Source organism: Nothobranchius furzeri, chromosome 3, assembly GCF_043380555.1.
Source record: "Nothobranchius furzeri strain GRZ-AD chromosome 3, NfurGRZ-RIMD1, whole genome shotgun sequence".
Lineage (NCBI taxonomy): Eukaryota > Metazoa > Chordata > Actinopteri > Cyprinodontiformes > Nothobranchiidae > Nothobranchius > Nothobranchius furzeri.
The window spans coordinates 87,501,370-87,527,957 of record NC_091743.1 but is presented as its reverse complement, the minus strand read 5'-3'; the positions used below and the strand labels follow the sequence as shown (position 1 = coordinate 87,527,957).

The 26,588-nt window shown below is 46.7% G+C and overlaps 1 protein-coding gene across 40 annotated transcripts in view; it reads left to right on the top strand.

The window, feature by feature from the left end:
* Positions 1-26,588, top strand: part of ank2b (ankyrin 2b, neuronal) — a 202,816-nt gene that overhangs the window by 58,094 nt on the left and 118,134 nt on the right. For 17 of the 40 annotated variants that reach the window (XM_070549731.1, XM_070549706.1, XM_070549711.1 and 14 more), the window contains exon 1: positions 2,394-2,681. The exons of 2 other annotated variants lie outside the window; for them this stretch is intronic. In XM_070549731.1, the coding sequence (XP_070405832.1) occupies positions 2,421-2,681 (261 nt within the window). In that variant the 5' untranslated portion in view covers positions 2,394-2,420. Of the gene's footprint in view, positions 1-2,392; positions 2,682-10,607; positions 10,957-24,940; positions 25,309-26,588 lie in introns of those variants that run through there. 21 more of the 40 variants (XM_070549730.1, XM_070549697.1, XM_070549693.1 and 18 more) reach the window with 10 other exon arrangements.

Genomic DNA, 26,588 nt, shown 5'->3' with positions numbered 1-26,588 from the left:
GAGTGGAGGAGGAGTTTCTACAGACGGGACCGCTTGGACAGGCTGGACCGGATGCAGTGCGACCTCCGGGACCACCGCTGGAACTGGATGCGGTGCAACCTCCGGGACCACGGCTGGTGGTGCCGGAAACTGGGAGAGCAGGTTCCGGTCCAGAACTCGACGTTTCCGGTCCAGAAGTCAATGGTTCCGGTCCAGAAGTCGGCGGTTCCGGCCCAGAAGTCGGCGGTTCCGGCCCAGAAGCCGACGGCCCAGAGGACAGCGGTCCAGAAGTCGACGGTCCAGAAGTCGATGGACCAGAAATCGACGCCCCCGGACCAGAAGTCGACACCTCCGGACCAGAAGTCGATGGAGGTCGACGCCCCCAGTCCTGAAGTCGACGCCCCTTCCAGTCCTGTGGTCGACGCCCTTTCCAGTCCTGAGGTCGACACTCTCTCCAGTCCAGTGGTCGATGCTCTCCCCAGTCCAGAGGTCGACGCTCTCTCCAGTCCAGAGGTCGACGCCCTCTCCAGTCCAGATGTCGACGCTCTCTCCATTCCAGAGGTCGACGCTCTTTCCAGTCCAGAGGTCGACGCTCTTTCCAGTCCAGAGGTTGACGCTCTTTCCAGTCCAAAGGTCGACGCTCCTTCGTATCCAGAGGTCGACGCCCTCTCCAGTCCAGATGTCGACGCTCTCTCCATTCCAGAGGTCGACGCTCTTTTCAGTCCAGAGGTTGACGCTCTCTCCATTCCAGAGGTCGACGCTCTTTTCAGTCCAGAGGTTGACGCTCTTTCCAGTCCAGAGGTTGACGCTCTTTCCAGTCCAAAGGTCGACGCTCCTTCGTATCCAGAGGTCGACGTTCCTTCGTGTCCAGAGGTTGACGCTCCCTCGTGTCCAGAGGTTGATGCTCCCTCGTGACGCAGGCCCCCAAGAGCCCGTCGTCGCCTCCTCCTCTGCCACAGACGCAGGCCCCCAAGAGCCCGTCGTCGCCTCCTCCTCTGCCACAGACGCAGGCCCCCAAGAGCCCATTGTCGCCGCCTCCTCTGCCACAGACACAGGCCCCCAAGAGCCCGTCGTCGCCGCCTCCTCTGCCCTAGGCGCAGGCCCCCAGGAGCCCGTCGTCGCCTCCTCTGCCCCAGGCGCAGGCCCCCAGGAGCCCGTCGTCGCCTCCTCTGCCCCAGGCGCAGGCCCCCGGACTCTACTGGTCCCTGCCTCCTCTCCATCGGTCCCTCGATAAGCCATGGGCCACCGCGATTACTGAACTTGATTTAACTCAATGATGCATGTTGAGAAGGATGGCTGCACTGGTATCAAAACGAAACGTTACTTCGCTCCTTTGGGAGCACTTTGGTTTTCAGTACGTCAGCTGCTGCGCAGCCAGAGTCCTTGGCCGAGACTGAGCTGCCACCAGCGGCAAATAAATAAATAAATAAATAAACGCTTGGAGACCTGCTGAAGTCCCGGACAAGCACTGCTTCTGCAACCGTCCTGAAGAGAGTTTGAGCCGAGCTGGAGCTCACTCGCTACCTGCAGGAGGAATGCATCCACCCTAAAGAACCCCCCTGACATGGTGGAGCAACAACCGGGAGAGATTCCCTTTGCTCGCCAGTCGCACGCAAGTACGTGTGAGTTAGTGCAACGAGCGCACCATCCGAGAGGGTTTTCAGTGTTGCTGGAAATGTTGCCCCCCCTCTCAGATCCTCTCTCAAACCGTATATGGTTAACATGCTGGTTTTCCTTGTAGGCAACAAGGACGTGACCGAGCTATAAATCACCGTCATTCATGTGTGTGAAAGTGAAATGATAGTGCGCCCGCCCCCCGGCGCGCGCGCGCCCGGTACATGTAATTTTTTATGCTTGATTTTAAACAACTAAACAAAATGGGGACTTGTTTCTTATTTGTTAGATGCTGCAGCCAAATTTGCATTTAAAAGTTTAACCTCCTGAATTTTGTTGTTTTTAAGTTCAGTCGGACTCCGACTGTCGGAGAAACAAACGTTACTACGATCTGTGTTGTTACTGCCCTTTGATCTGCATTCAGTAAAGTGTTATAAAAGAAGGCACGGCAATTTTTCACCTTTTTTAAATGTGTAAACATTATGTTTAGATAGTACTGCAATAAAAAAAGTGCTGCAATAATATCGCACACCGCAATATTAAGCCACCCTGAATCACCGCAGGGGGAATTCCTCAACCGCGACAGCCCTAATGTATATAATTCTATATGTGTGTGTATATATGGTATTCTTGCTTTGATATAAAGTTAATACAGAGCGCTGACCTGGAGATCATGCAGGTTGTGTTTTTTTATTACCTGTTTCTGAGGCTCCACCCTTCATTGTTTCTCTAACACAACATTCTAGGTCAGTAGAAAAGACTTCTCTATTTTTGTCCACATAATCCCCTTTAAGAATGTGTGTGTGTGGTTCAGCTTCTCTGTGTTAATGCCTCCAGTAAATTACACACTAATCCACACACAGTTAACAAGACTGGTCTGCCTCTCCTTGTTTCCTCGTCTGTTTCACACACACACAGGCACACATACACACACACACACACTCAGACGCGAAAGCAGGCATGTAAGTGATAGTGACACTCCCATTCTGGATCAGAGACGCGGACTAACTCTGGATTTGTTTGCGGGGGCGTTGGGGAGTCTGGGAGCACCCATGAGCACAGCCATGGTGGTTGGAGGAACCAGCCAGGTAAGCTCCAACTAGCATGTTAACATCTCATCCCAACACAGAGGGTGAAATTCCTCTGAGCTGTGTGTGTGTGTGTGTGTGTGTGTGTGTAGCAGGTATGCTGTGATGTAACGGAGCTCTTTGGAAATATAAAATGCTGACAGTTCAAAGTTTGTGACTCTTCGAACTTTTCTGTGTCGTTGGATTTGGATCTGTAACAGCTGATGATAAAGTTGGTAGTTATAAGCAATGTAGCTACAGCTACCCTAGGACGCGCTGGCAGAGGCAAGGCCTGCAATAAACAGGCACCCCTGGACCACCACCAGCAGGCAAGTGTCATACCCAAGGACACAACAGCTGCATTCTCTGGTGGGAGCCGGGATCTAACCTACAACCTTCTGATTACTGGACAACCCGCACTACCACCTGAGCTGCTGCGTTCTATTTTAGCCTTTAAACTATTTCCTGGTCAGCATAAGTTTTGGCCTTTGCACCTCCAAAGACTGAAGAGCTCACGGCTTGTTTGAGCACAGCCAGTATCTAGTTTATGATATATTTTCTACAGAAAAACTAGAAGTTTCTGTTGGATTTGTCCACTTGATGCAATAAAAGTAATGATGAAAATGCAACGACCAGAACTTGAGGACCCGTGAGGACACCAAGACACAGTAAAGCACTTTAAAAGTCTTTATTAGCAAAAAGCTAAGATGTGGCGTTACCCGTAGAGGGCGAGTCTGGAGACGGAGTTGGTGAACAGGTCAGGAGGCTGTGAGCAGGCACGATGAAAAAGGCTGGAAGATCTACTAGCAGATGATGTGGTCCTCCTAGCTTCATCCAGCTCTGACCTTCAGCCCTTGCTTGGTAGGTTCGCGGCCGAGTGTGAAGTGGCTGGGATGAGGATCAGCACCTCCAAATCTGAGACCATGGTTCTCGACCGGAAAAGGGTGGCTTGCCAACTCCGGGTCGGGAGAGAGGTCCTACCTCAAGTGGAGGAGTTTAAGCATCTCGGGGTCTTGTTCACGAGTGAGAGTAGGAGGGATCGGGAGATCGACAGGAGGATTGGTTCGGCGTCTGCAGTGATGCGGATGCTGAGCTGATCTGTCGTGGTGAAGAGGGAGCTGAGCCAGAAAGCCAGGCTCTCGATTTACCGGTCGATCTACGTCCCAATCCTCACCTATGGTCATGAGCTTTGGGTAATGACCGAAAGAACGAGATCACGGATACAAGCGGCCGAAATGAGTTTCCTCCGTAGGGTGGCCGGGCTCAGCCTTAGAGATAGGGTGAGGAGCTCGGACATTCGGGAGGGACTCGGAGAAGAACCGCTGCTCCTCCGGATCGAAAGGAGCCAGTTGAGGTGGTTTGGGTATCTGGTCAGGACGCCTCCTGGACGCCTCCCTGGGGAGGTGTTTGGGGCATGTCCTGCCGGCAGGAGGCCCCCGGGTCGACCCAGGACACGTTGGAGAGGTTACATCTCCAATCTGGTCCGGGAACGCCTTGGTGTCCTGCCGGAGGAGCTGGTGGAGGTGGCCGGGGAGAGGACGGTCTGGAGCTCCCTAGTTGGGATGCTGCCCCCGTGACCCGGACCCGGATAAGCAGAGGAAGACGACGACAACAACGACGATCTACTAGCAGAGTGCTGGTGGTTGACTGAGGAATATATAGCTGGTGAGGCAGGTGTGTGGCATGAGCTTGATGAGGGGTCCAGGTGTGATGCATGAAGGCTGATGAGGTGGTAGCATGGAGGTCAGGTCCTGGCAGGATCATGACAAAAAAATCAAGTACTTACAGTTAAATGTATCCTGATACAGAGTACTGATCCTAAATAACTACAAAGACCATTCAAAGTCATGTTTCGGTACAATGAGTAAAAAGCTAAATACTAGTTTAGACTTTTTGCACCATATAGTAACGTCATATAATCCTGCCTTTGTTGCTCATTATCTGAGAGCAGGTTGTAGTGAAACCCTTGGGACCTGGTTTTATGACAGGCAGCCTTTCTAATTCTTTTTCTCCTTAATGGTTGCCGCTGGCAACGCCCCACACCCTTGTTGCTAGGCAATGAGTGATGGAGAGCACCCACGGTGTTTGTGGTGTTTCTGCCGGAAATTCCGGGCAGTTCATGCCTCCTTGCCATCAAGGCTGAATGTGTGAATATGACCTAGTGGGCTAAATTAAAACAACCGTTGTAGTCTGACCTGCATAAACATTTGGACACAGTCTGAAGGTTAGCGGCTAGAGTATGACCGCCATCATCATCATCATCAGAGCTGATAACACTAAGTGTACCAGAGGGAATCATCACTAATAACAAACACATTTAGACTGTTCCTGTGGCGGCATCAGCAACATGATGCTCAGCTTGATGTGCATTTGTCTCTCGAGGGTCTTCAGCTGGCAGAAAGAGAGACTTAAACATGTAAAGAGCTAAAAGGCTCTGTTGTTATTGCTATCAGCCTAATATCAGCAGCAGCTCTGTCTTTTTACACGGTGACTAATTAAATAACCCCTACGGGCCTGCTAACAAAACACCCTCATACACACGTAAAACATTCAGATTTTACCACACATACACACACGCGCACACACACATGTTGTTCCCTACCCCCCACAGCTTGGGTTCCCTGCATGTCAGCACGAGGGATCATGTTTAAATGGCTCTGAGGGATAAACCATCAGACAAGAACAGAGAAGGATAACCCTTGGTGTGACGCGTATGTTTGGAATCTGACAGAAACAGGAGGCGAGTGTGATAATGATGCTGGGCAGTAGTTTTAGACATGCTAAGGTGTGGCTTCTTTGTCTGGGCTACGCTACACCAACCCCCACAAGGATCTCCCACAGATAGCTTCTGCAGCAAGGCTGGAGGGATGCCTCAGCCTCTGGAGGTGTTTGTCGGTGGTGTGTGTGTGTGTGTGTGTGTGTGTGTGTGTGCGTGCGTGTGAGAGAGGGAGTTTAGCATTGGAATGAAGATGTGTTAACACACTCAGGTGTGAAAATATACAGTCTGCTGTGGAGAAACACCAGTCCTCTCCCTTGGTTGGATTTTTCACTATCTGCATCAGATACATATGAGATGTAGCTTCTTCTTCCTTCTCTTTTTATTGTGTTTTGTTTATGAACATATTCCTGTGTGCAAATGTGTGTTTATTATTGCAACAATTAAAAACAACGATGAAAACATTCCTCTTCTCTGTAATAAATGTCATGCCTGGTTTTACGGCATTTTAACGTAAAACCTTCTGCAGGATTTTTGGGAACCGCCTACTATCTCAGGATAGGACAGGACCGATCGGGTTTGGTCCTGATCCAAACCACCAAAGCAGGGCTCTTCATGGAGGTGTGGGAGAACGAGTTGGATGCTTGTCACCACTCTTCGCTTTGCGTTGAGGTGTGTGTATGGTTTAGTAGAAAAAGACTCAGTTACATACGTTACGTTTTCCTTAATGTTGGGTATTTTTGTTTTATTTAATCCAGACGTACCTAAAAGAAAGTCCAAAACACACAAGGGGGGTTAGAGATAATATTGTTATTAATACCGTTTACCAATAAACACAAATAATCAGATTTTGCAAAACCGGAGAGATTAAAGAAACACTCACACACCAGGGAGGTCGGTTTAGTCTCTCAACAAGCGGAAGCCCATCAAAAGGTTTTATTCACAGATGACAAAGCACACACACACACACACACCTTGAAAGTTGACCCAACCTCCTCCTTAACTTTCCCAGGTTCAGAGAGTTTGTTGTGAGAACACGACTGCAGACAAGGTCGATTTTCCCCTGCGGCAGGGGCCGGTTAACAACACCAGATGTTTCTCAGACAAAATCATATTTACCACGTTAAATGTGAGTAAGGTTAATGAACTCGGTTTGAAAAAAAAAACTTTTTATCCAACACTTAACGCTAATAATGTCTTACCCTACTCAACGTTCAGTTCTTGGTTATGTTTGGAACTTATGTTTGTTTAGGGAATTCCCAATTAGCATGACCTGCCACTGCAGAGCATTTGATTACGTTTGAAATGAAGTCTTTATTTCGTGTGTGTGTGTGTGTGTGTGTGTGTGTGTGTGTGTGTGTGTGTGTGTGTGTGTGTGCATTCACCTGTCTGAAAGTGCACAGCAAAATCAATCATGGTTCTATTATTGTTGACAAAGGATTAAGGACTTTTCCCAGTGTCATGCTGTGTATCTGGTGTGTGTATACCAGGGTGCATACCCATTTGTGCGAGTTTGGGTTGGATGCACTTGTCATGACGGGTGGCGATTTCTTGACCCACAGCATGCAGAATCACTCACAGAAACAGGCAAGTGTGTAAAAGGTTTTTTTTTTTAAATGAGGAGCTAGAGGAGAGACGGGAACCGAAGGTGTTCTGTACTGGCAGCAGGATTCAGAAGAGGTTCTGAGGGGGGAGACAGAGTGAATATCCAGTGGAATAAAGGAGATTTTATCTTGAGACGGAGCTTCCGGTTTCTTGGTAGTGGAAGAATGTACAGGGAGGGTTTTGGTCAGGTCCGGGTGAGCAGAGGAGATCCAGAAGGCAAAAACTGATTTATCCAGAGGGGATAGAAGCGGAGGTTGATGAGAGCAGGTGAGCGGCTGAGAGCGGGCGGCCAGGGGAGGAGGCAGTGTGGTCTGGTGTGCAGGAGTCCGCGTTGGTTCTGGAGATGATGGAATGTAGAGAGGAACCTGGAGGAGAGCAGGGAAGGACTTTCAGGATCTTTCTGGCAGCAGGTTAACTAGACGAGATACAGGTACGAGACAGGCTAGAGGCTAGAGGGCTAGAGGCTAGAGGCTACCCAAAACAAAATAATCATCCCGCATGGCTACGTGTCACACTGCTCCTTAAATCCCCTCGGCCTTGATGATGGGATCAGCTGCAGCTGGTAGCTCTCAGACACGCCCACCTGTGAACAATGCTCAGAAGGAAAACAGGGTTACAGGCAGGCAGCTCACCACGGACCATGACAGCACTTGATATTGGAACTTACTCTGACGTGCATTTCTCACGTTCTCCATCAGGTAAGTTCCTGTGGGAGAGAAGATGTTGGTAGATCCTGTTGCCGGATGAAGCTGCATCTATCTGCTCCTGGGTGGTATTGATTGCAACACTTGAAGAAGCCCATCGATAGCTGAGTAATGAAATGTGTGCGTGCGTGCGTGTGTGTGTGTGTGTGTGTGTGTGTGTGTGTGTGTGTGTGTGTGTGTGACTACTTTAAGGCCAGTAAACTTCCTGTATCATCAAACAGACCCACTCACACACTGACACCAGTTGTTCATAAGACACAGACTCTCAGCTGCTAAACGTCTGAAACTTAAATAAAAACACTGTGAGCATGGACGCCAATGACCTTAGAATATTTTAATGGCTCACCTGCTGCTTGTTTACTAAACTCTAGTGACTTGCTCATGCGACTGTTTCCCTGAAACGGTTGCTGCAGCGTCGTGAGGGACGAATGTCCCAGGTCTCTGTTGGGATGGTAGAAGCAGCCCGAGGTCCTTTAATCACTCAGCAGATTATCAGTATGATACAAAGAGCTGCCTACCCCCTTCTGTGTTTGAGGAGCTGTGGATTAACACCAGTGACCCGGCCACTTCAACACAAGCATCAGTCTTTACAGTAACGCAGAGGAGAAGGATCCAGACAAAGCTCCCACCTCTGACTAATTTCCCTTAGTTTTTGTTTATCTAAACACGTGAGAGAATAATCACAAAACAGCTTTAATTATCAGCACATGTCCATAACTAGTAAACAGTCCGTGACATGTATTACAGGTGAAGCTCTGGGGCATTCATTCAGCTTAAAGGCTGGAACTAACACGTGAGACAGACTCATCACGTGTAAAGTGAGATTGTTCAGGTCTTTGGTACTAAGAGTACTGTCAGTTTTGGAAAAACTAAACCTATCTCCAGCGGTCAACCAGGCGGGGTACACCCTGGACAGAGAGCCAGTCCATCGGAGGGCGACGCAGAGACACACAGGACAAACAATCACACACACACACACACACACACACACACACACACACACACACACACACACACACACCTAAGGACATTTTAGACAGACCAATCAACCTAACAGTCATGTTTTTGGACGGTGGGAGGAAGCCGGAGAACCCGGAGAGAACCCACGCATGCACAGGGAGAACATGCAAACTCCATGCAGAAAGATCCCAGGCCGGGAAGCGAACCCAGGACCTTCTCGCTGCAAGGCAACAGCTCTAACCACTGCGCCACTGCGCAGCCCAGGAAAAACTAAATATTTTCTGTAAATCCTGGTTAATTGTTTGTGATTAATGCATGACTGAGCAGGGTACAGACTGATTCAGTTGTTGTTTTTAACACTTCTGAAACTCATAAAAGAAAGCAGCAACAGCTGTTCTCAAGTCCTGTCTGCCATCAGCCCGCGCCTTTAATGAATCATTAAATAAATGTAGCGCATCATGGTAAAGGCCCATAGCACCTTCTATGGGCCATTCCCATCTGTACCGGGTCGGCCCGGGCCGAGTAGCGTAGGTTGTTTACATATCTGGGTGGCCTGGTATTTTTCCGGGCCAACCAAGGCTCATTCTCAGCCCTCTTCTCGAGGGGGTCTGCTTCAGGCCGACCAGGGCCAACACACCCACTGCTGACAGCAAATTCACACCTTCCATTAGAGCAAGCCTCTGATTGGTGGGTAGAATCAGCCCACATGGGCTTAAGGCAAGGATGTGTGGAATCAACCGGGCCAGGCTGGGGCCGACTGGGGCTACCCGGCCCGGGCCGACCCGGTACAGATGGGAATGGCCCACTAGAGTCCTTCAGCTCCCCAAGGTGCTTAATAACACGCCAGTCGTTCACCCATTCACACGATGATGGTGATGAGCTACATTGTACCCACAGCTATGGGACAGTTATGTTTAAGTTTTACATAACTGAAGCAAAAAATGTGTCATTGTCCAGAATTTGGAAGTGTAATTTCTGGTGAGTCCATCAGGTGGCAGTGTGGTCCTTAAAGGAAAAAGGGGTGAGGCCGTAAACATGCAGTGATGGCTTCACAGAGAGACGACGTTGTACATTTACACCATGAAGGATGTGATTTGGTGCCAACTGTAGAGTGATGATCACATCAATGATCTGATGGGCTCACTGGGAGGGTTTGGTTTGTTGTGTATTTACATAGATAAGTGTTTGTTTTTTTACAGTTTGTTTTTGTAAACCTGCCTGAATGGATCTATGGATGCTTTTCCTCACATAGAACTTAACACAGGCAAAAACAATTGATTTCATGATGATGATCATGATTGCTGCTACAGAAGGACTCTGGTGGACGTTTCAGCACCATGGACAGAGACGGGTTAGTTTGCAGACGGGAGTTAATTGACTCTTCTTTTACGTCCAGCCACAAACTGTAAACGCAGCCTGTAGAATGAACCTGTGTGTTTTTCTTTGTGCGTTTATGTTTGTTGTAGAGCTGTGAAATATCCTAAGCCAGCAAGCCGACCATACCAAGTCAGGCTTCTGGACTCAGAGAGTGCAGCTTACGTCTCATCCCCCTCTCATTTCTGTCGAGGTGGTATCTCCCTTGCTGTTTTTCCAAAGGACACATGCTGCTGCTTCCGTGTCTTGTTCCTCCTCCCACGCAATGTTTGCTGTAACTCCTCCCCCACCCCTCTTTCTATAATTACTCCCAGTCCCCTCACCCCTCCTACCTCTCCTCCTGTTGCCTGATCAGTGAGAAAGTTGTGGATGTAGTCTGAGGCTTCCCACGTTTCCATAGCTTCTGCTTCTACCTCTAGAGCATGAGCCTCAAAGGGAGGGGTGGAGCTCTTTGTAGCCCAGCTTGTCTATTGGCTGCTTAGCTTTACCTCTTAGTGATGCGCTCTAAACCACCTCTCCTCCTCTCCTCTCCTCCCAACCTTGTCTCAGATGCAGTCACCCAGGCAGCAGAGAGGGAGGCTTACAAAAGACACACTCTGTCTGTCTGAGGAGGGCTGGTAGGTTAGAGGGCTGATGATACAGTCGCTGTCACCGTCCTATTCTGCTCACTGTCCTCCAGAGACAGTTTGTCCTTGGAGAGACAGGAAGTCACCTGATGAGGCAGGGGCTTTAACGCTTTGCTGAGAGGACTTGTGAAAGCGATTTCAAGCCGTGAGACAGACTTGTGCGGGGACAGAGAGAGGGCACCATGGCTCATGCTGCAGCTCAACTTAAAAAGGCCAGGTCTGAGATGGACCAGCCTCCGGACCTGAAGGCTCTGGAAAAAGCCAGAGAGAGGAGGAGGCGTTCCCGGGAACGGGCCGAACGCAGGCGGAAGGTACCGCATTGTACCATCCACCTCTTCACCACTTTGTCATCAGCTGTGATTAGATCCGGTCATCCCCCCCCCCCCCCCCCCCACTTCATCCTCATCTTCATCAACTGTCTCCATATTGTTATGGACAGAAGATGTGTCCAGTAAAAAGGACTTCAGAAGAGTTTTTCTACGTTTTCTTTGACATTTCCCATCTTTTGGTCTAAAGTGGAGCCATCAAAGTAGAAATGTTTGTCTTGTGTCTCGTGGGGTTGGTTTATGTAAACTGACTGAAATCACACATCTGCAGACCCAAACCTCATCCTGTGATCATGATCTGCCCCTCAAAACATCAAATCACTGCCAGCTTAGACTCCATCCCAGTAATGGTTTAGATTGTTTCATCCCTGATGCTGACAGTAAAGCTCTTCATCACACCCTCCTCCTCTTATCACGCTGTGGTACACACAACTCGCCATTCATTTGTCTCGGTTAGCATCACTGGCTCCTAACTTCATCCCTCCTTATGTGATTTCCATAAAAACACCCCCATCCAGCCAACACGACCACTCACCGCTCTGTCCGTGTAGCTTCACACGCCAAGCTGTGGTGCAGTCCAGGTCCACGCTGCGAGATGGTCACGATGGTGAACACTAAGTGATTTTATTGCAAATGCTGCATACCTCAAATGAACCGGCTGCCATGGTGATATTATTGAATGTTTTGTCTTCTTCATTTAACCATTTTAGAGGGATTTTCTGCGCAGATGGCTCTGAGTAAAATAGTTTGGTCTTAACGGCCACGGCACACGTCCTGTCGCCTGGCAACCCATGACGACAATAAACAGAAGCTAACCACACCCACCAGACGAGCTCCCTCTGTTAGATCTACGGATGCGGACGTCAAACCTGCAGACTGATCAGTTGCGCCGCTTACACATGTCCGTGTACAGAGGGGTGTGGTCGGAGGGCGGAGAGATGTTCAGAGAAGCAGTTTGATGGATGGATCTTTACTTAGTTGTTAACGACCGGATGTTAACCAAGATTTGATGAAGTTTTAGTCCATTAAAATGATTTCTTTTTGAGAAAACAGTTATTTTATGTGTGCATTTCAAGCATTATGGCATAAATACTCTAGAAAAACATCTCAGACCGCACCTTTAAGAAAAACAAGCTGCTGCTGGCCTCGCCCACCTTTCTCCTTCTCAGGCTGCTATAAGCTGAGAAGCTCTGGAAGGGGCCCAGAGTAGAGCTGTTGCTCGTCCAGCATCCGCAGGTGAGTGGGAGCTCCAAATAAATGCCCCTGTTTGTGACATCACAGACGGGGAGATTTGGAAACAGCTCATTTTAGGCACACACTAAATCCAAACACTGACAGAAAATGGATGCATGTAATTTTTTTTAATGTTTGGAGTATTTATAGAGGCAGTAGAGACCTACGCAGCAGCACCAAAAGATGCTAAAGGTTAGCTTAGCATAATTTGTCTCCTTGGGGCGACGGTGGCACAGGAGTTAAGTGCTCGCCCCGTAATCGGAAGGTTGCAGGTTCGAGCCCCGCTCAGTCTGTCGCTGTCGTTGTGTCCTTGGGCAAGACACTTAACCCACGTTGCCTGCTGGTGGTGGTCAGAGGGACCGGTGGCGCCAGTGCTCGGCAGCCTCGCCTCTGTCAGTGCGCCCCAGGGCAGCTGTGGCTACATCGTAGCTCATCACCACCAGTGTGTGAATGTGTGTGTGAATGGGTGAATGACTGATTGTGTTGTAAAGCGCCTTGGGGGGTTCCAGGACTCTAGAAGGCGCTATATCAAATACAGGCCATTTACCATTTTGCAGGTTTGATAGAGCCGATGCTGGACAAGTACTCTATTACATTGGCCAGTTTGTTTACACTTAAAACTGTGCAGAGTCCCCGTAGAGCCATTCCAGCCCTACTCTAGCTGGAGCCAAATTAAGCAAATAGTCACAGTGTAAAAACAATAAAAGGTGAAAAGGACCATGAAGCGGTCCCCGGTGGTCCACAACCCTCTACAGAGTCCTCTAGCCTAGCTAGACTCACTAAGCTGGTGAACGTTCCTGGATTGAGGAATCAGGACTTGTGAAGCTGTCTGATCAAATGCATAAACAAGGAAACAACACTTACATGCCATTCAAACATGGCACCAGTGTTTTTTCTGCAGCATCCGTCGCCGTGGTTGCTATCCAGCCAACTGTAACAGTTATTATTATGATGGGAGATTACTGCTGTGGCCTTTCCCCTACATGCACACAGCTAAGAGTGATTAATCACATCCGCTTGGTGGATTCCTTACAGAGCAGCTGAGGTCAGCACGTCACAGAGTCACCCTGTTTAAAATGTTCAGCGTTGCTCCTGGCGCGTTTTGATTTCTCTTTTTTTTAGATGTGCACAGAAACATGATGATGACGTAGAGGCTGCTCATTACATGACTGTTAGTTTATCTACTGCTTTTGGTTCTGCAGGATTGTTCTGTCATGCTAAGATGTTTCCTGTTCCTCAGTAAAGCTCTTCTCTCCACCAGCTCCTAGCTGAGCTCTCTGCTCAGAGTCTGCAGTAAAACAGCCTGCTGCTTATCTGTGAAACACACCGCTGCAGCTTTTTACCTGTCCTGAGATCCACCCTAGTGCACCATCACTACTTTCTCTTTCCCCTCGGTGCGTTTTGGGCTCTGCATCTTGTTACACCTGCCGTGTTGACACCAGCTGTAGAAAACGGCTTGTTTGGGTTTTTCTTTCCTATTTCAAACCTGCACAGCATTGAGCAGTGAGTGGTCTGTTACATGACCATGCAAGTGATTTCCATTAAAGCGCCTCTGTATCTGGGTGCTCCCAACTCTTCATGTCGATAAATGATAAGGTGAATTAAAACCTGTGGCTCATGAGCTAAGGAAGACCTTACTCTCAGCTTTGGAGGAGAAGGGCGGCGTGACTGCAGAAAAACCATCCAGTTTCCTTGACAACGGTGTTCAGTTTGGAAACTTATTTTCCAAACTTGTTTGCTTCTCACGTTTTGTTTCTAATTACCTGAAGGACTCGCCCAGAGGAGCTTCTGAAGGAGATGAATCAAAGCATTACAGGATTCAATCCTTCCCTCTTCTGTCACTACTTCTGACCACGAGCAGGACTGAATAAACCCGGTCCGGTCCTACATCATAACGGCATCAGCCGTTGTTCTTATTAACTTCTAGAGGCTGAAGGAAGACAGAGCACCTTCACTCTGAGAGTGGTAGAGGGACCTTTTGGGAGGATTTTAAATCTCCTTGTTGGGATATTTAACAACCTTTAACAAGTCAGTCTGACCGTTTTCAGAGTGACGTCAGTCTGAAAGGTGTTCACATTTAAAGGTGTGGTTCACTCGTTAACTCAGTACATTTGCAGTGGTCTCTAGAAGGAGCGAATGCCTTGGAAGTCGTTCTCTGGGGAGACAAAGCCCTGGTGTACACATTTTCAGGAACTAGATGTGAGACACGGAGTAGAGCTTCAGACGGCGGGATTTGGAGTCTTATTTCCTGATATTTGGACATCTCTCCTCTGATCGAATAACAGAAACACGACTCTACCGCTGGCTCTGTTTAATTTGCAACATGGATATTTTATCTCCACATGCGAACCTGGAGGAGTTCTGCTGTGTGGTGGAGTTGCTAATGCTAACGGTTAGCTTCTACTAGCCGAGACGTTCTCTGCTGTTTCCTGGACGCAAAACCAACAACAGCCTTCCCCGCCGTGAGTCCGGATGGGTGAGTCCACGAATGTTTGTGACAGGGTGATGCAGATCTGTCAGGATGTTCTCATCCTAGAATTTCACCGTCTGTTATTGTTTAGAAGCTAATTGAGGAGATAGGTGTAGGAGACTATTTTCATATTCAGCCTGCATGAAGAACTCAGAGTGACTGATTATTAGGGATGGGTACCTTTGACTTTTGAATCGATTCGGTACTAATTCCCGGTACCTAGGGATCGATACCGGTACTTAACGGTACCAATTTTAGATACTTTTGAGTGTTTCATATTTTAATTCTCTTTTACAATTAAATATACATTTTTCTCAATATATAACCATATTTGATAAATATCACGATAAATAACATACAACTGTTTGTATTTTAACATCGTCCTTGTAGTTTTATAAGCTGATAATTAAACTGAAGCAAACATCTTTACTGTGAACTAAATTTACTGTGTATCTTCATTCCTTTTGCCGTCCTTTTTCTTTGATTTTTCCTACTGGGAAGTTAGAATTTCCGAGGAGAAAGCGAACGCACCATTAGCTGATAACAATGGTGGCAATGGAAGCTAATTCATCAAGCTAACGTTATCTTAAACAGTTTATTTAGCTGCTGGAGCAGATTAAAACGATGATGCCTCACACCTAGATCGTTGTCGCTGGTTTCATCTTCACCCAATCACCCGTCGCATTTAGTAAAGTGAAGCCAAACTTTAGAGCGCGTTCATGTTCTTCTAGTCGGAAAATCGGAGTTCCGAGGAGAAAGCGAACGCACCATTAGCGGAACGGAAGCTAACATATCAAGCTAACGTTATCTTAAACATTTTATTTACCTACCGGAGCAGATTAAGATGAGGATGTCTCACTTAGATCGTTGTCGCTGGTTTCATCATCACCCAGTTACCCATCACATTTAGTGAAGTGGACCCAAGCTTTAGCGTGCGTTCTCTCTACCATGCTGCTCTGTTTACAACTGGCTCGCAGCGACCGACGACATAACGCTCTTGCGCATGCGCAGCTGTCTAGGCAAGTTCTCGTTATGAAGGACGGGTACCGAAACGAGGCACCGTTTCAAATGACGTGAATCGGTGCTCAGTCGGTACTATGGAATTCGGTCGGTACCTTAAAAAGTACCGAATTCGGTACCCAACGCTACCGATTATAATCAGAAATAATAATTAAAAAGTGTTTTTTAGTGTTCAACACATTAAAACAAAGTTTATCTGAATGTAGAAGCATAAAACTCCACTGCCCTTCAAGTTCTCATGTTCTGTTTGACGTCTGAGTTGCCTGACGAGTTAAGCTCAGATTCATGCAAATGACAAACATATTTGGTCGAGTCTAATATTACATATGATGTGAAAAGTATCTGTCTAGAAAAAAATATTTGAAAGATGCAACTGAAACCCTTAAACTAGTGGTTCCCAACCTGAGGTCCGTGATCCCCGGGGGGGCCCTGACAGTTCTGTCAGTGCTGAGGTTGTGAGATTACTAAGATTATATCTGTAAAAATACATCCATAAAATCCCAATGAGAAACCCAACAGTACAATCATGATCAACCGAGTGTGTTCGCTCTTACCGTGTGTGTGTGTGTGTGTGTGTGTGTGTGTGTGTGTGTGTGTGTGTGTGTGTGTGTGTGTGTGTGTGTGTGTGTGGATAGAAGTAGGGGTGTTAGGACACAGGAAAGGGTTTGTGATAAAGGTTGGGAACCACTGACCTAAACTGCTCCAGACTCACTGCTGGCTCTTGTGGTGTTTTACCATTCATGTAGTGAAAGTGTGTCTCAGGGTGACATGGATTACACTGACTTCAGATCACCAGGGATTATTTTAAAAGTCCTTTTTCCAGCTCTGGATTGTGTCTGGACTGGTTTAGACCCCTCCACCCCCATTATAGAATCCCATTAATGTTCTGTCTCTCTGATAAAACACTCTGGATGTATTTATTTATTTATTTATTTATTTTTACTTTTCTGCGTAATCTGTGATGACAGCTGGATGTACATCTGATGTGATGTACGGAGACGTGTTTGTGGTGGATGATTTTAATCTCTGAATCCCCGGCTCTCAGCTCCTCTTCATCTATCCATGGACCTTCTCATCTGCTGGATTATTAGAGGGGATCTTTGTATTGCCACGTTCCCAGTGTGGATATTTCCCAAATATTCAGATTTTATAGTTTAAAATTTTCTAAAAACGTTTTATTTATTATTTGGCGAGTCCTGATGTGATAAATAAGGAATTAAATTAGAACTATTTCCGTGTATCATGAGTGAACAAGAGAGGTTTTCTGCCATAAACTGAATCTCTCAATGTGGATGGTGCACTAGTACAGGAGGGAACATTTACACCACCCGACCTCACTCCCAAACGGTGTGGTACATGGTGAGCATGTACCACAATTACAAAATGAACTGGGATTGGTAAAATCCTGGATTAGAGCAACCAGATTTATAATCTGGTAGCTGCAGCACTGTTAGATGCTGCAGCTTAACAAAAACATCTATCCTACAACCATCAGATCCATGAACCCTGATGGTGGAGTCCACCGTGGAGAGTAACACCAGAATGTTCATCAGTAGTAGTGGGAGGTGGAGAGGTGTCATTGCAGCTCTATTCTTTCCTGATGACTTTTCCTTATAAAACGTACTTAAAATGAAAAATGTCTGCACTTAATTTTTGGTACAACAGCCAGCTTAGAGTCACCCGGCTCATTATCAAAGGCTATCTGGGTATCGGTAAGGTCTGGACAAGCAATCAGTCTGAACGGTTAAGCTAGTGATGTTGGTCTGAAGTCAAATGTCACTGCTGGATGGATGATAGTGTGTCTTAGTTATGCAAGGGGAGTGATCTCCCAAAGGAGCTTAGCTCACCCACCAAGCCTTTCTGATCAACTCATAAGATTTCTCTGAAGATTCTGTTATCTAAGGTCTCAGAAAATGGTTATCTATCTATAGATATACAAATGTAAATAAATAAATAAATATATATATATATATTTATTTCATCCATTTTTGCCCGCTCATCCGGGGTCGGGTCACTGGGGCAGTAGTCTGTCGAGAGGCCCAGACTTCCCTCTCCCCAGCCACTTGGGCCAGCTCCTCCGTGGGAATCCCAAGGCGTTCCCTGGCCAGGTGATAGACATAGTCCCTCCAACGTGTCCTGGGTCTACCTTTAGGCCTCCTCCCGGTTGGACGTGCCCGGAAAACCTCACCAGGGAGGCGTCCGGGAGGCATCCTGACCAGATGCAGCTCCTCTTGATGTGGAGGAGCAGCGGGTCTACTCCGAGCCCCTCCTGGATGACCGAGCTTCTCACCCTATCTCTAAGGGAGAGCCCAGCCACTCTGCGGAGAAAACTAATTTCAGCTGCTTGTATCCGCGATCTCGTTCTTTTGGTCACTACCCAAAGCTCATGACCATAGGTGAGGGTAGGAACGTAGATCGACCGGTAAATTGAGAGCTTCGCCTTCTGACTCAGCTCTCTCTTCACCACCACAGACCGGTACAACGCCTGTTGATCTCACGCTCCAGTTTTCCCTCACTCGTGAACAAGACCCCGAGATACTTAAACTCCTCCACTTGGGGCAGGACCTCATCCCTGACCCGGAGAAGGCATTCGACTCTTTTCCGAATCAAGACCACGGTCTCAGATTTAGAGGAGCTGATTCTCATCCCAGCTGCTTCACACTCGGCTGTGAACTGCTCCAGTGAAAGCTGAAGATCATTCTGATGAAGCCAACAGAACCACATCATCTGCAAAAAGCAGAGACCTGATCCTCAGGCCACCAAAACGGATGCCCTCCACACCTTGGCTGCACCTAGAAATCCTGTCCATAAAGGTTATGAACAGAATCGGTGACAAAGGGCAGCCTTGGTGGAGTCCAATTCTCACTGGGAACGAGCCCGACTTACTGCTGGCAATGAGGACCAAGCTCTGACACCGGTCATACGGGACCTAACAGCCTGTATCAGAGGGCCTGGTACCCCATACTCCCGGAGTACCCCCCACAGGGCCCCCCGAGGGACGCGGTCAAACGCCTTCTCCAAATCCACAAAACACACGTAGACTGGTTGGGCGAATTCCCACGCACCCTCCAGGATCCCCCTAAAGGTATAGAGCTGGTCCAGTGTTCCACGACCAGGACCAAAACCACATTGTTCCTCCTGAATCTGAGGTTCAACAATCCGACGGACCCTCCCCTCCAGAACCCCTGAATAGACACACACACACACACACACACACACACACACAGACAGAAAGCACATTTTCCTCCTCAGTGGAAACACGAAGCAGAACAAGTGGCTCCAACCCTCTGCCAGTGAGCCATATGGCCCATCTCAGATTAAAATCATTTGTTGTCTGCCTTTGCCCCACCCAGTGGATTACCCCATCTGGGAGTGTGTGTGTGTGTGTGCATGTGTGCGTGCATGTGTGTGTGTTTGTGTGTGTGCACCCACTCAGACAGGTCATTTAGTCCTTCAATAACTAAGAATACGGTATTCTTTTATACCAATGAATTTGGGCCTCTTCTCTGTCATTTATCACACACACACACACACACACACACACACACACACACACACACACACACACACACACACAAACATGTCCATTGTCACCCCTAGTTAGAAGAAGGTGATGGCTGTCCGTGAGGGAATTGGTGAAGACGTTAACCAAATCAAGTCCGGGGAGGGAAGATGAAATGAAAACAACAGAGGAGATGGAGATAAGCAGACCTGAACGGATATGGTGAGGTGGTATGTGTGTGAACTCACTGTAAACTTAACCCACAGGAGCTACACCAGTCTGTGATTTTCTACTAGTTCCATGAAAGTTGAATTCCTCTTAAATATTTTATATTTAAACAGTAAAAAATGAAAATCAGGAAATGCTAACCTGATGCTAATCTGCGTCATTTAGGACTGAGGTTTTATTTTTTTCCAGGTCTCATATGTACCGTGATGTTGGGATAAATTACAAACTAAAATCAATGCATGTGAGTTTTTTAGAGGTTCAGTATGAAGGGAGAAGGTTAATCTACACAGATCAGAGTTGGTCTCCGTATTCCTGCCAACATACAGGTAAATATCACCTGTCTGCCTTTTAGACAACAGTCGCTCTTTCTTGATCCTTACCCATTGTTCCCCTTTGTGGCCATGGATCCATTGATGCTGTCATAGAAAAAGAGCAGATCCTGTTAATACAGAAGGGTAATTATTCCGTTGAAAAGGTGTTATAAGGTGTGCTGTTGGGCTAGATCGTATATCGGTATATCGGACTTTTTTTATACTTCGACATAGGCAAATATACCTCTTTAGCAAAGCTGATTTAAAGTCAGGCACATCCGCGAACAGCCTGGTTCTGCCGCAGAGTTCCATCAAAACGTATTTCTGAATATCATCTGCATAGACATTTAGTGCATCACTGTTGTTATTAGTGACATTTTAGCATGCAGATAAGGTGGAAAACGTTTAGGTATCGGCTAGGGATGCACCGATGGATCGGCATTTGATCGTAATCGGCCGATAGCGCCCCTATCGGTTTTGATCGGAATTTTCAAAATAGATCAAAGCAAACCGATCAGGTAGGGTTGTCACGGTAACCAGTGTAGCGGGAAACCCCGGTAAAAAAATAAAAAGTTGACAATAATAATAACCGTCTTGTTTTTTAAAAAACTATTATCTTGGTGGGTTTAACGTGGCTGCGGTGTAGGCGTGATGACCCTTACCAGCCACCGTATCATCGGCTGAAGTTGCCGGCGGCACATGCGCACTTTGTTGTTTACAACAAAACTTTCTTGAAGCTAAAGCTGAAATAATGGTCAAAGGAGGAGACGGCAGCGCTCAGGAGGACATTTATTATCCCTCAAAGTCAGAATTACGGGCATATTTTAGATATTTGAAGAATGCCGAGGGAGTTTGTAGAAGACGGACGGACGGCTATCCTGTTTGCAGCACGAGCAGAAAAAGTGTCTGTGAAAGGCAGCAACGCTTCAAATCTCATGACACATCTGCGTGACCATCACCCACATCTCTGCAGTCAACGCAAGGCAAGCTAACGTTAGCGTTTTAGCTAAAATGCGTGATCCGAGGATTTGGGTTGAGGGAGAACGCAACGAGTCGCTATATAAAGCAGCCGCAGCGCCGCTACCTGCATATAAACCGTGTCGCGGACACCGCCATGTTGAAATGACGCTATGCATTACGGGGCTCCCAGGGGCAGATAAGAGTTGGTCTCTCTCCGAGAATAATTATGAATTTAACAACGATTACTGCCTGATGACATTTTCCCACATCTGCAAAGCTCACTGGAAGGACACAAACCGAGGACAATATTTTCCTGATATAGGGTTTATTACTCAAGTAAGGGTAAAAAAGTATCTGATTAGAAGGCTACTTGAGTACTGAGTATCATCTGATCTAATATTTTTAAAATGATGACATCAAACAGACATAAAATAAGAAGTTATGGGCAAATATTGGTATTTTAAAGACTAAAGGGGAACAATGTAAACAAATAAACAACATAATTACAAAACAACACATTTTAGGCTAAATTTAGACACAAACTGAGGACAATATTTCCTGACATACAGGGTTTATTTAATTGTGTGAAAATGTAGCACGTTTAAAAAAATACTGCGATAATACCGAAAACCGTGGTAATTTTGGTCACAATAACCGTGAGGTTAAATTTTCACACCGTGACAACCCTAATACAGACCATTTTAGATTAGGTTACATTTCCTTTATTCCCAGATTATGTAGTTTGTAGCACTCATTATAATGTTGTAGAAAATTTCTGGCCAATCCACGTGATCGGTATCGGTGATCAGCATTCTTTGATATCGGTATCGGTGATCGGCAGCAAAAAACCTGATCGGTGCATCCCTAGTATCGGCCCAAAACATCTGCAGCACACAGCTGACCATGACCTCTACATTTCAGCGTCGGTATCAGCAATAGAAAAACAACATTGGTGGACCTCGCTAGCTCTGAGCGGCTTTAGCTAAGTGAGTGGTGATTAACAAACAGGTTAAACTCGTGTTATTCTGTTGCCACTTTGGTTCATGTAGAATAATTTGTCTTAAATCAATCAGAGTTAAGCTTTCATTCGTTCTGGAGCCCTTTTCCCATCTTGGTGTTCTTTCTGCTGTTGCTGTAAAACATTTAAATTTGAATAAATGAGACTTGTTTTTTGAGTGGCGGAGTGGAAGAACCTTTATCATTTGTGGTTTGATAAGCAGATCAACTGTGTGGTGAAGTCCTGCTTCTTCCACTTATGGAAGCTGGCTCGACTCAAGTCGGTTCTGGTGAGAAGTGATCTGGAAAGACTCATTCATGCGTTTATCACCTGTAAGGGGTTAATTTACATCTAATTAATGGCCATAAGACATGAGATTCCATAATGAATATGGAATCAATCTTGTGGACCTTTGGGTACTTTTAACCAGAAGATTGGAACTTTTTATTGCAGGGATTATGTAACACTTCCTATTAACTGAGAGACAAGAGAAGAGAGAGTCACCTTTAAAATGTTTAAGAAGATTTATTTCTAAACAATTTTAAACAAGACTAACTCTAAACTCTAAGTGAATGGATGGATCTTGGTGTGAATGAGACGTGAGATGGATGGTGTATGTGTGAGTGATGTTGTCATCAGAACTCTCGTATCCGGAGAAGCAAGTCTGAATGATGTTGTGATGTTTTGCTCTTAAGCTATGATCGGAGTTTCATAAACACATGAGACGCCATGTTGTCGCTCCACACATACCCTTAGAAGGAGACCTCCGTACAGATCCAGAATGCCAGGTCCTCGGACCCCCCTTACGGTACCGGAGCCGATGAAACAGCGTTAGCAGTACGACAGACTAGTCTTTGGATTGTCTCCAGGTAAAAAGCGACAGTTGGTTGACAGCGTCAGATGGACCCGGAGGGTCAGTGAGTTCAGCTTTTATTCTGAAAGGAACCGTTGCTTGGTTGGTAAAGTGCAACAGATTTTATCCAGCTTGTTGGTTCTTTGCTTAAAAAGGAAGTCCGGGTGGCCGGTCCGATACTTCACTTAGCATGCGGTGAACTGTGGTGAACTCGGAGAACTGAACTAAGATGGCGTGGGACTGGTTTTATTAATCTGGATGTTTTGATTTATGGTCGAATCAAAGTTGGCAGATTTATAAACACCACAGAGACTATGCCATGCTTCAGAAAGGAAGGCTTCGATTGGATGAGTAAAAGCAATGTGTCATGCGTTTACATTACGTGTGATCAGGATGTCTAGTGCAGCTAGATTAAAGTCATATTACTTATTAAAGCATATTAATCATAACATTGTCATTTCACAGATTGGTCACATCTTATTATTGACTAACACTTTGTTTGATTAGCTTTATTAAAAATAGAGTTCTTTGATTTATTAAAAGGAAAGAGTATTTTATCTTCAATCTTCTCTTGGGCTGGAAAGGAAGCAGTTTTAGAAGCGAATGCATGACCTTGAGGCAGTCTCATGCAGACTAGTTCTATGTCAGAGGCATCTGTGGAGAGAAGGTAAATAACCTTCGGTGGAATAGCTCCTTCTTCACGTTACACACCTCGAGGCTTGACTACTGTAATAGTCTTCATGTCGGGGTGAGTCAGGGTTGTCTCAATAGACTTCAGTTAGTGCAAAACGCAGCGGCTCGTTTGCTAACAGGCACTCGCAGGCATGAGCATGTCACCCCGGTGTTGGATTCTCTGCACTGGATCCCAGTTACTTTCAGAGTTGGTTTTAACACACTGGTGTTGGAGTATAAATCGTTGAATGAACTGGCACCTTCCTATCTAGCGGACATGCTGGTGCCGTATGAGCCAGCTCGTCATTCGAGGTCGGCTGACCAGCAGCAGTTGGTGGTTCCAAGAACGAGGCTGAAGCTGAGAGGAGATAGGTCCTTTTCTTCTTTTAACGCTGACTGATTATTCTTATCCACTCCTGTTTTTAGGCAGCGTTGCGTTTTATTTCTTTTACAATCTGACTGATGAAACGTGTCTGGAATCAGCCACTCATTCTTCAGATGGGATCGACACGGCTCCAACAAAAACATTTGATGCTTTAGTGGTAGCACCCCCTCCCCATCTAACGTCACTCTCTCACTTATTCAGTATGTATTCATTCATTCATCCATTCTTTCATTCATTGACAGCGCAGCGTTGCTTTCTCACGTACTCTCTCTGAGGCTCAACAAAGAGCGCCCTTTCTTCCTGCTCTGACATATTCATGAGAATTTTTAGGATAAAACTTTCAACAGTGAAATGATTGTGTGAGTCATGAGCCCCACAGAGAACGAGCTCCCTGATGTCGGACCAGCACAAACCCGTAGTCATGTGACAGCATGTCTCTTACCTGATGTCGAAACCCTCTGGAAAACAGCTCACTGTTAATTCTGTCAGAGGGTTTGATTGTCCTGAAAAGGTCCGATCAACTTTAATTTGTATCCAGTCTGGCAGGATCGATAGCGGTCTGCTTTGGGCTATGGCCTGACACAGATCGGCATTAGCTAACGCCGTGTCTGCCGCTGTCAGAGAGCTGTGGACAGAGGGCCTGTGGATGTGTTACAGCCAGCCAAATAGTTCTGTTTGACCAAAAAATTCAAGTTTTTAGTTATTTCTTAAACCTGCTCAGAGACAATCGACGTTACTTTGAAGATCCACATTGCTTTTACCGTATCGGACACACCCAGAGAGCTCCCAAGTCTGTTAACCGCCTTCTTGTGCGGGACTTTAACTGGTCAGTGTCCTTTGTTTGCTTCCTTGTTCTGTGTTAGATCAGTCAGACGTACGATGATTGCACTCATTTTAACTGAGTACCAACTCTAGATCTGAGATGAAACAACTACCAAAACGAACAGTTTGGTCAAACAAGATATGACGTCGTACGGATTTGCAGAGTTCCGCAAAACTTTTACTGAGATGTAAGAAATGCTGTAAACGAAGAAGGCTTTTCAAAACACACACACACACACACACACACACACACACACACACACACACACACACACACACACACACACACACACACACAGTCAAAGGAGGCATAGTCAAGTTTCACCAATCACTGAAGGCCCCCCAGTTAGGTGTCCCGCCCCGTGCCGACCTCCCTCTCTAACCTCTAACTACATGCATAGCTGGGCTGGTGGGTGTAAAAATAGCTGGGTAGGCTAGAGGAGGGACATGGTGTGTGTGTGTGTGTGTGGGGTGGGGGGGGTGGGGGGGGGGACTCTAGTCAATGGTCAAAGTCAAATCAGCTATGAGAAGGAGTCAGCTCTGTCCAGGCCATTTGGTCCCAGCTGAGTGTGCTTAGGTAGTGCACTCAGGACAGGAGGAGACACAGCCCCACCCCCATCCTTCATTAATGGTGGTTTGCAAGACTTTTAGGACACGTCAGACACAAGGAGTCGATAATCTGAGTGATTGATGCAATCACTGGGACTGCTTTACCTTCTGATGGGACAGATGTGAGTGCCCTCATGGGCAATGCGGCCTTGTGTAAGGTGTGTGGCTCAGACAAAGGCCTGAGGACTTTTGGGAGCCAGTCCAACCTGGATAAGAGTGGCTTGCAGGAGTATTACTGTGAAGAACATTTGCCTGTGCAGCCTCCACTGATGCTGGTAAGATTTACCCCCAAAACAGGTGCAGATCAGACAGGATGGCTTCAGGATACCGGGGCACCCCAGGAGGACGTGTGTGCAGAGAAGAAAAATGTGAAGCTTTTTGTACTTTAATGTTAGTATCAGCGTCGCCGTTTCAATTTGTTGAGCTATTTTTATGCTGGTCTTGATGATGTGCTGCTCGGGCTTTGGTGTGTGTGTGTAATAACTCATAAGTGTGATTAGGTACTGAGGTGTGTGGGTCCAGTGTTGCTAATGTGTGTGTGAGAAATGGGGTGGATCCTTCTCTCTGCTCTCCTGGACATCTGCAGCAGTGTGAGGACAACACAGCTGAAGGCCCCTTAAAACACCCAAGATTAAATATCACAGAATGGGTCGGCCGGCTCGTCTCAGGCCACAGTATTAAACATGTCAGTTGATTCAATACATTCAGTTAAGGTTGAAGTTATTTTAGCTGTGCTGAGATGATCTCCTGTATTAGACTTGGTTGTTCGTGTCTTGGGCACCGTTAGCCTGTGATTATTTTTCTGTCCTGTCTCTGTTTATCATCTTCCTGCTTAATTTGAGCCGGATCTTGCCGGAACAAGATCCGGGAACTGTCTTATTTTGAACGGACCGTTCCGGCAAGTGTCCGGCAACTCAAGCGGCGAATTACAGGTGAACTAGGGAGCTCCTGGAAGCCCTCAACAAACGGAGCCCGAAACGATCCTGGTTCCACTGATATTACATTATCTCTGCGGACTCTCTGGGGATTATTCTGAGCTGAGAGGCGCAGAGCTGTGATCGTTGACGCGCTCCAGACAGATGCGTCTTGAGCACGGCACAGTAACATTCTCAAAGTGTCGCCACCTCAAAAACAAATTTAACACGCGATCGTTCACGCTGGATCACATCCTTTCATGCTTTCTGTCTCTTATTTGTACCTGATGTGTTTTACTGCTGCGGTGCAGAGCGCATCACCTGTTTTGTCCTCCGGTGAATTCAGCGCACAGGTGCGATCAGCGCGCACTCGGCTATTTTTGCGGTTGGTAGATTTTTTTCAACTGCAGTTCAAAGGTAATTTATAAGGTGAAAAAATATGAAGGGGGGTAGCAGTTTTTCTTTAGGATTGAGAGGAGATGCAGGAAGATAATAAACAGACAGGACAGAAAAATAATCTCATAAAAAACAAGCTCCTGTTTGTACCTGCAGGATGCAACAAACAGACACCATTGAAGGTAATCAGAAGTGAGGAACAGAAAATGAAACAACTATTTCAATGCTTAGATCAGCAGGAACTC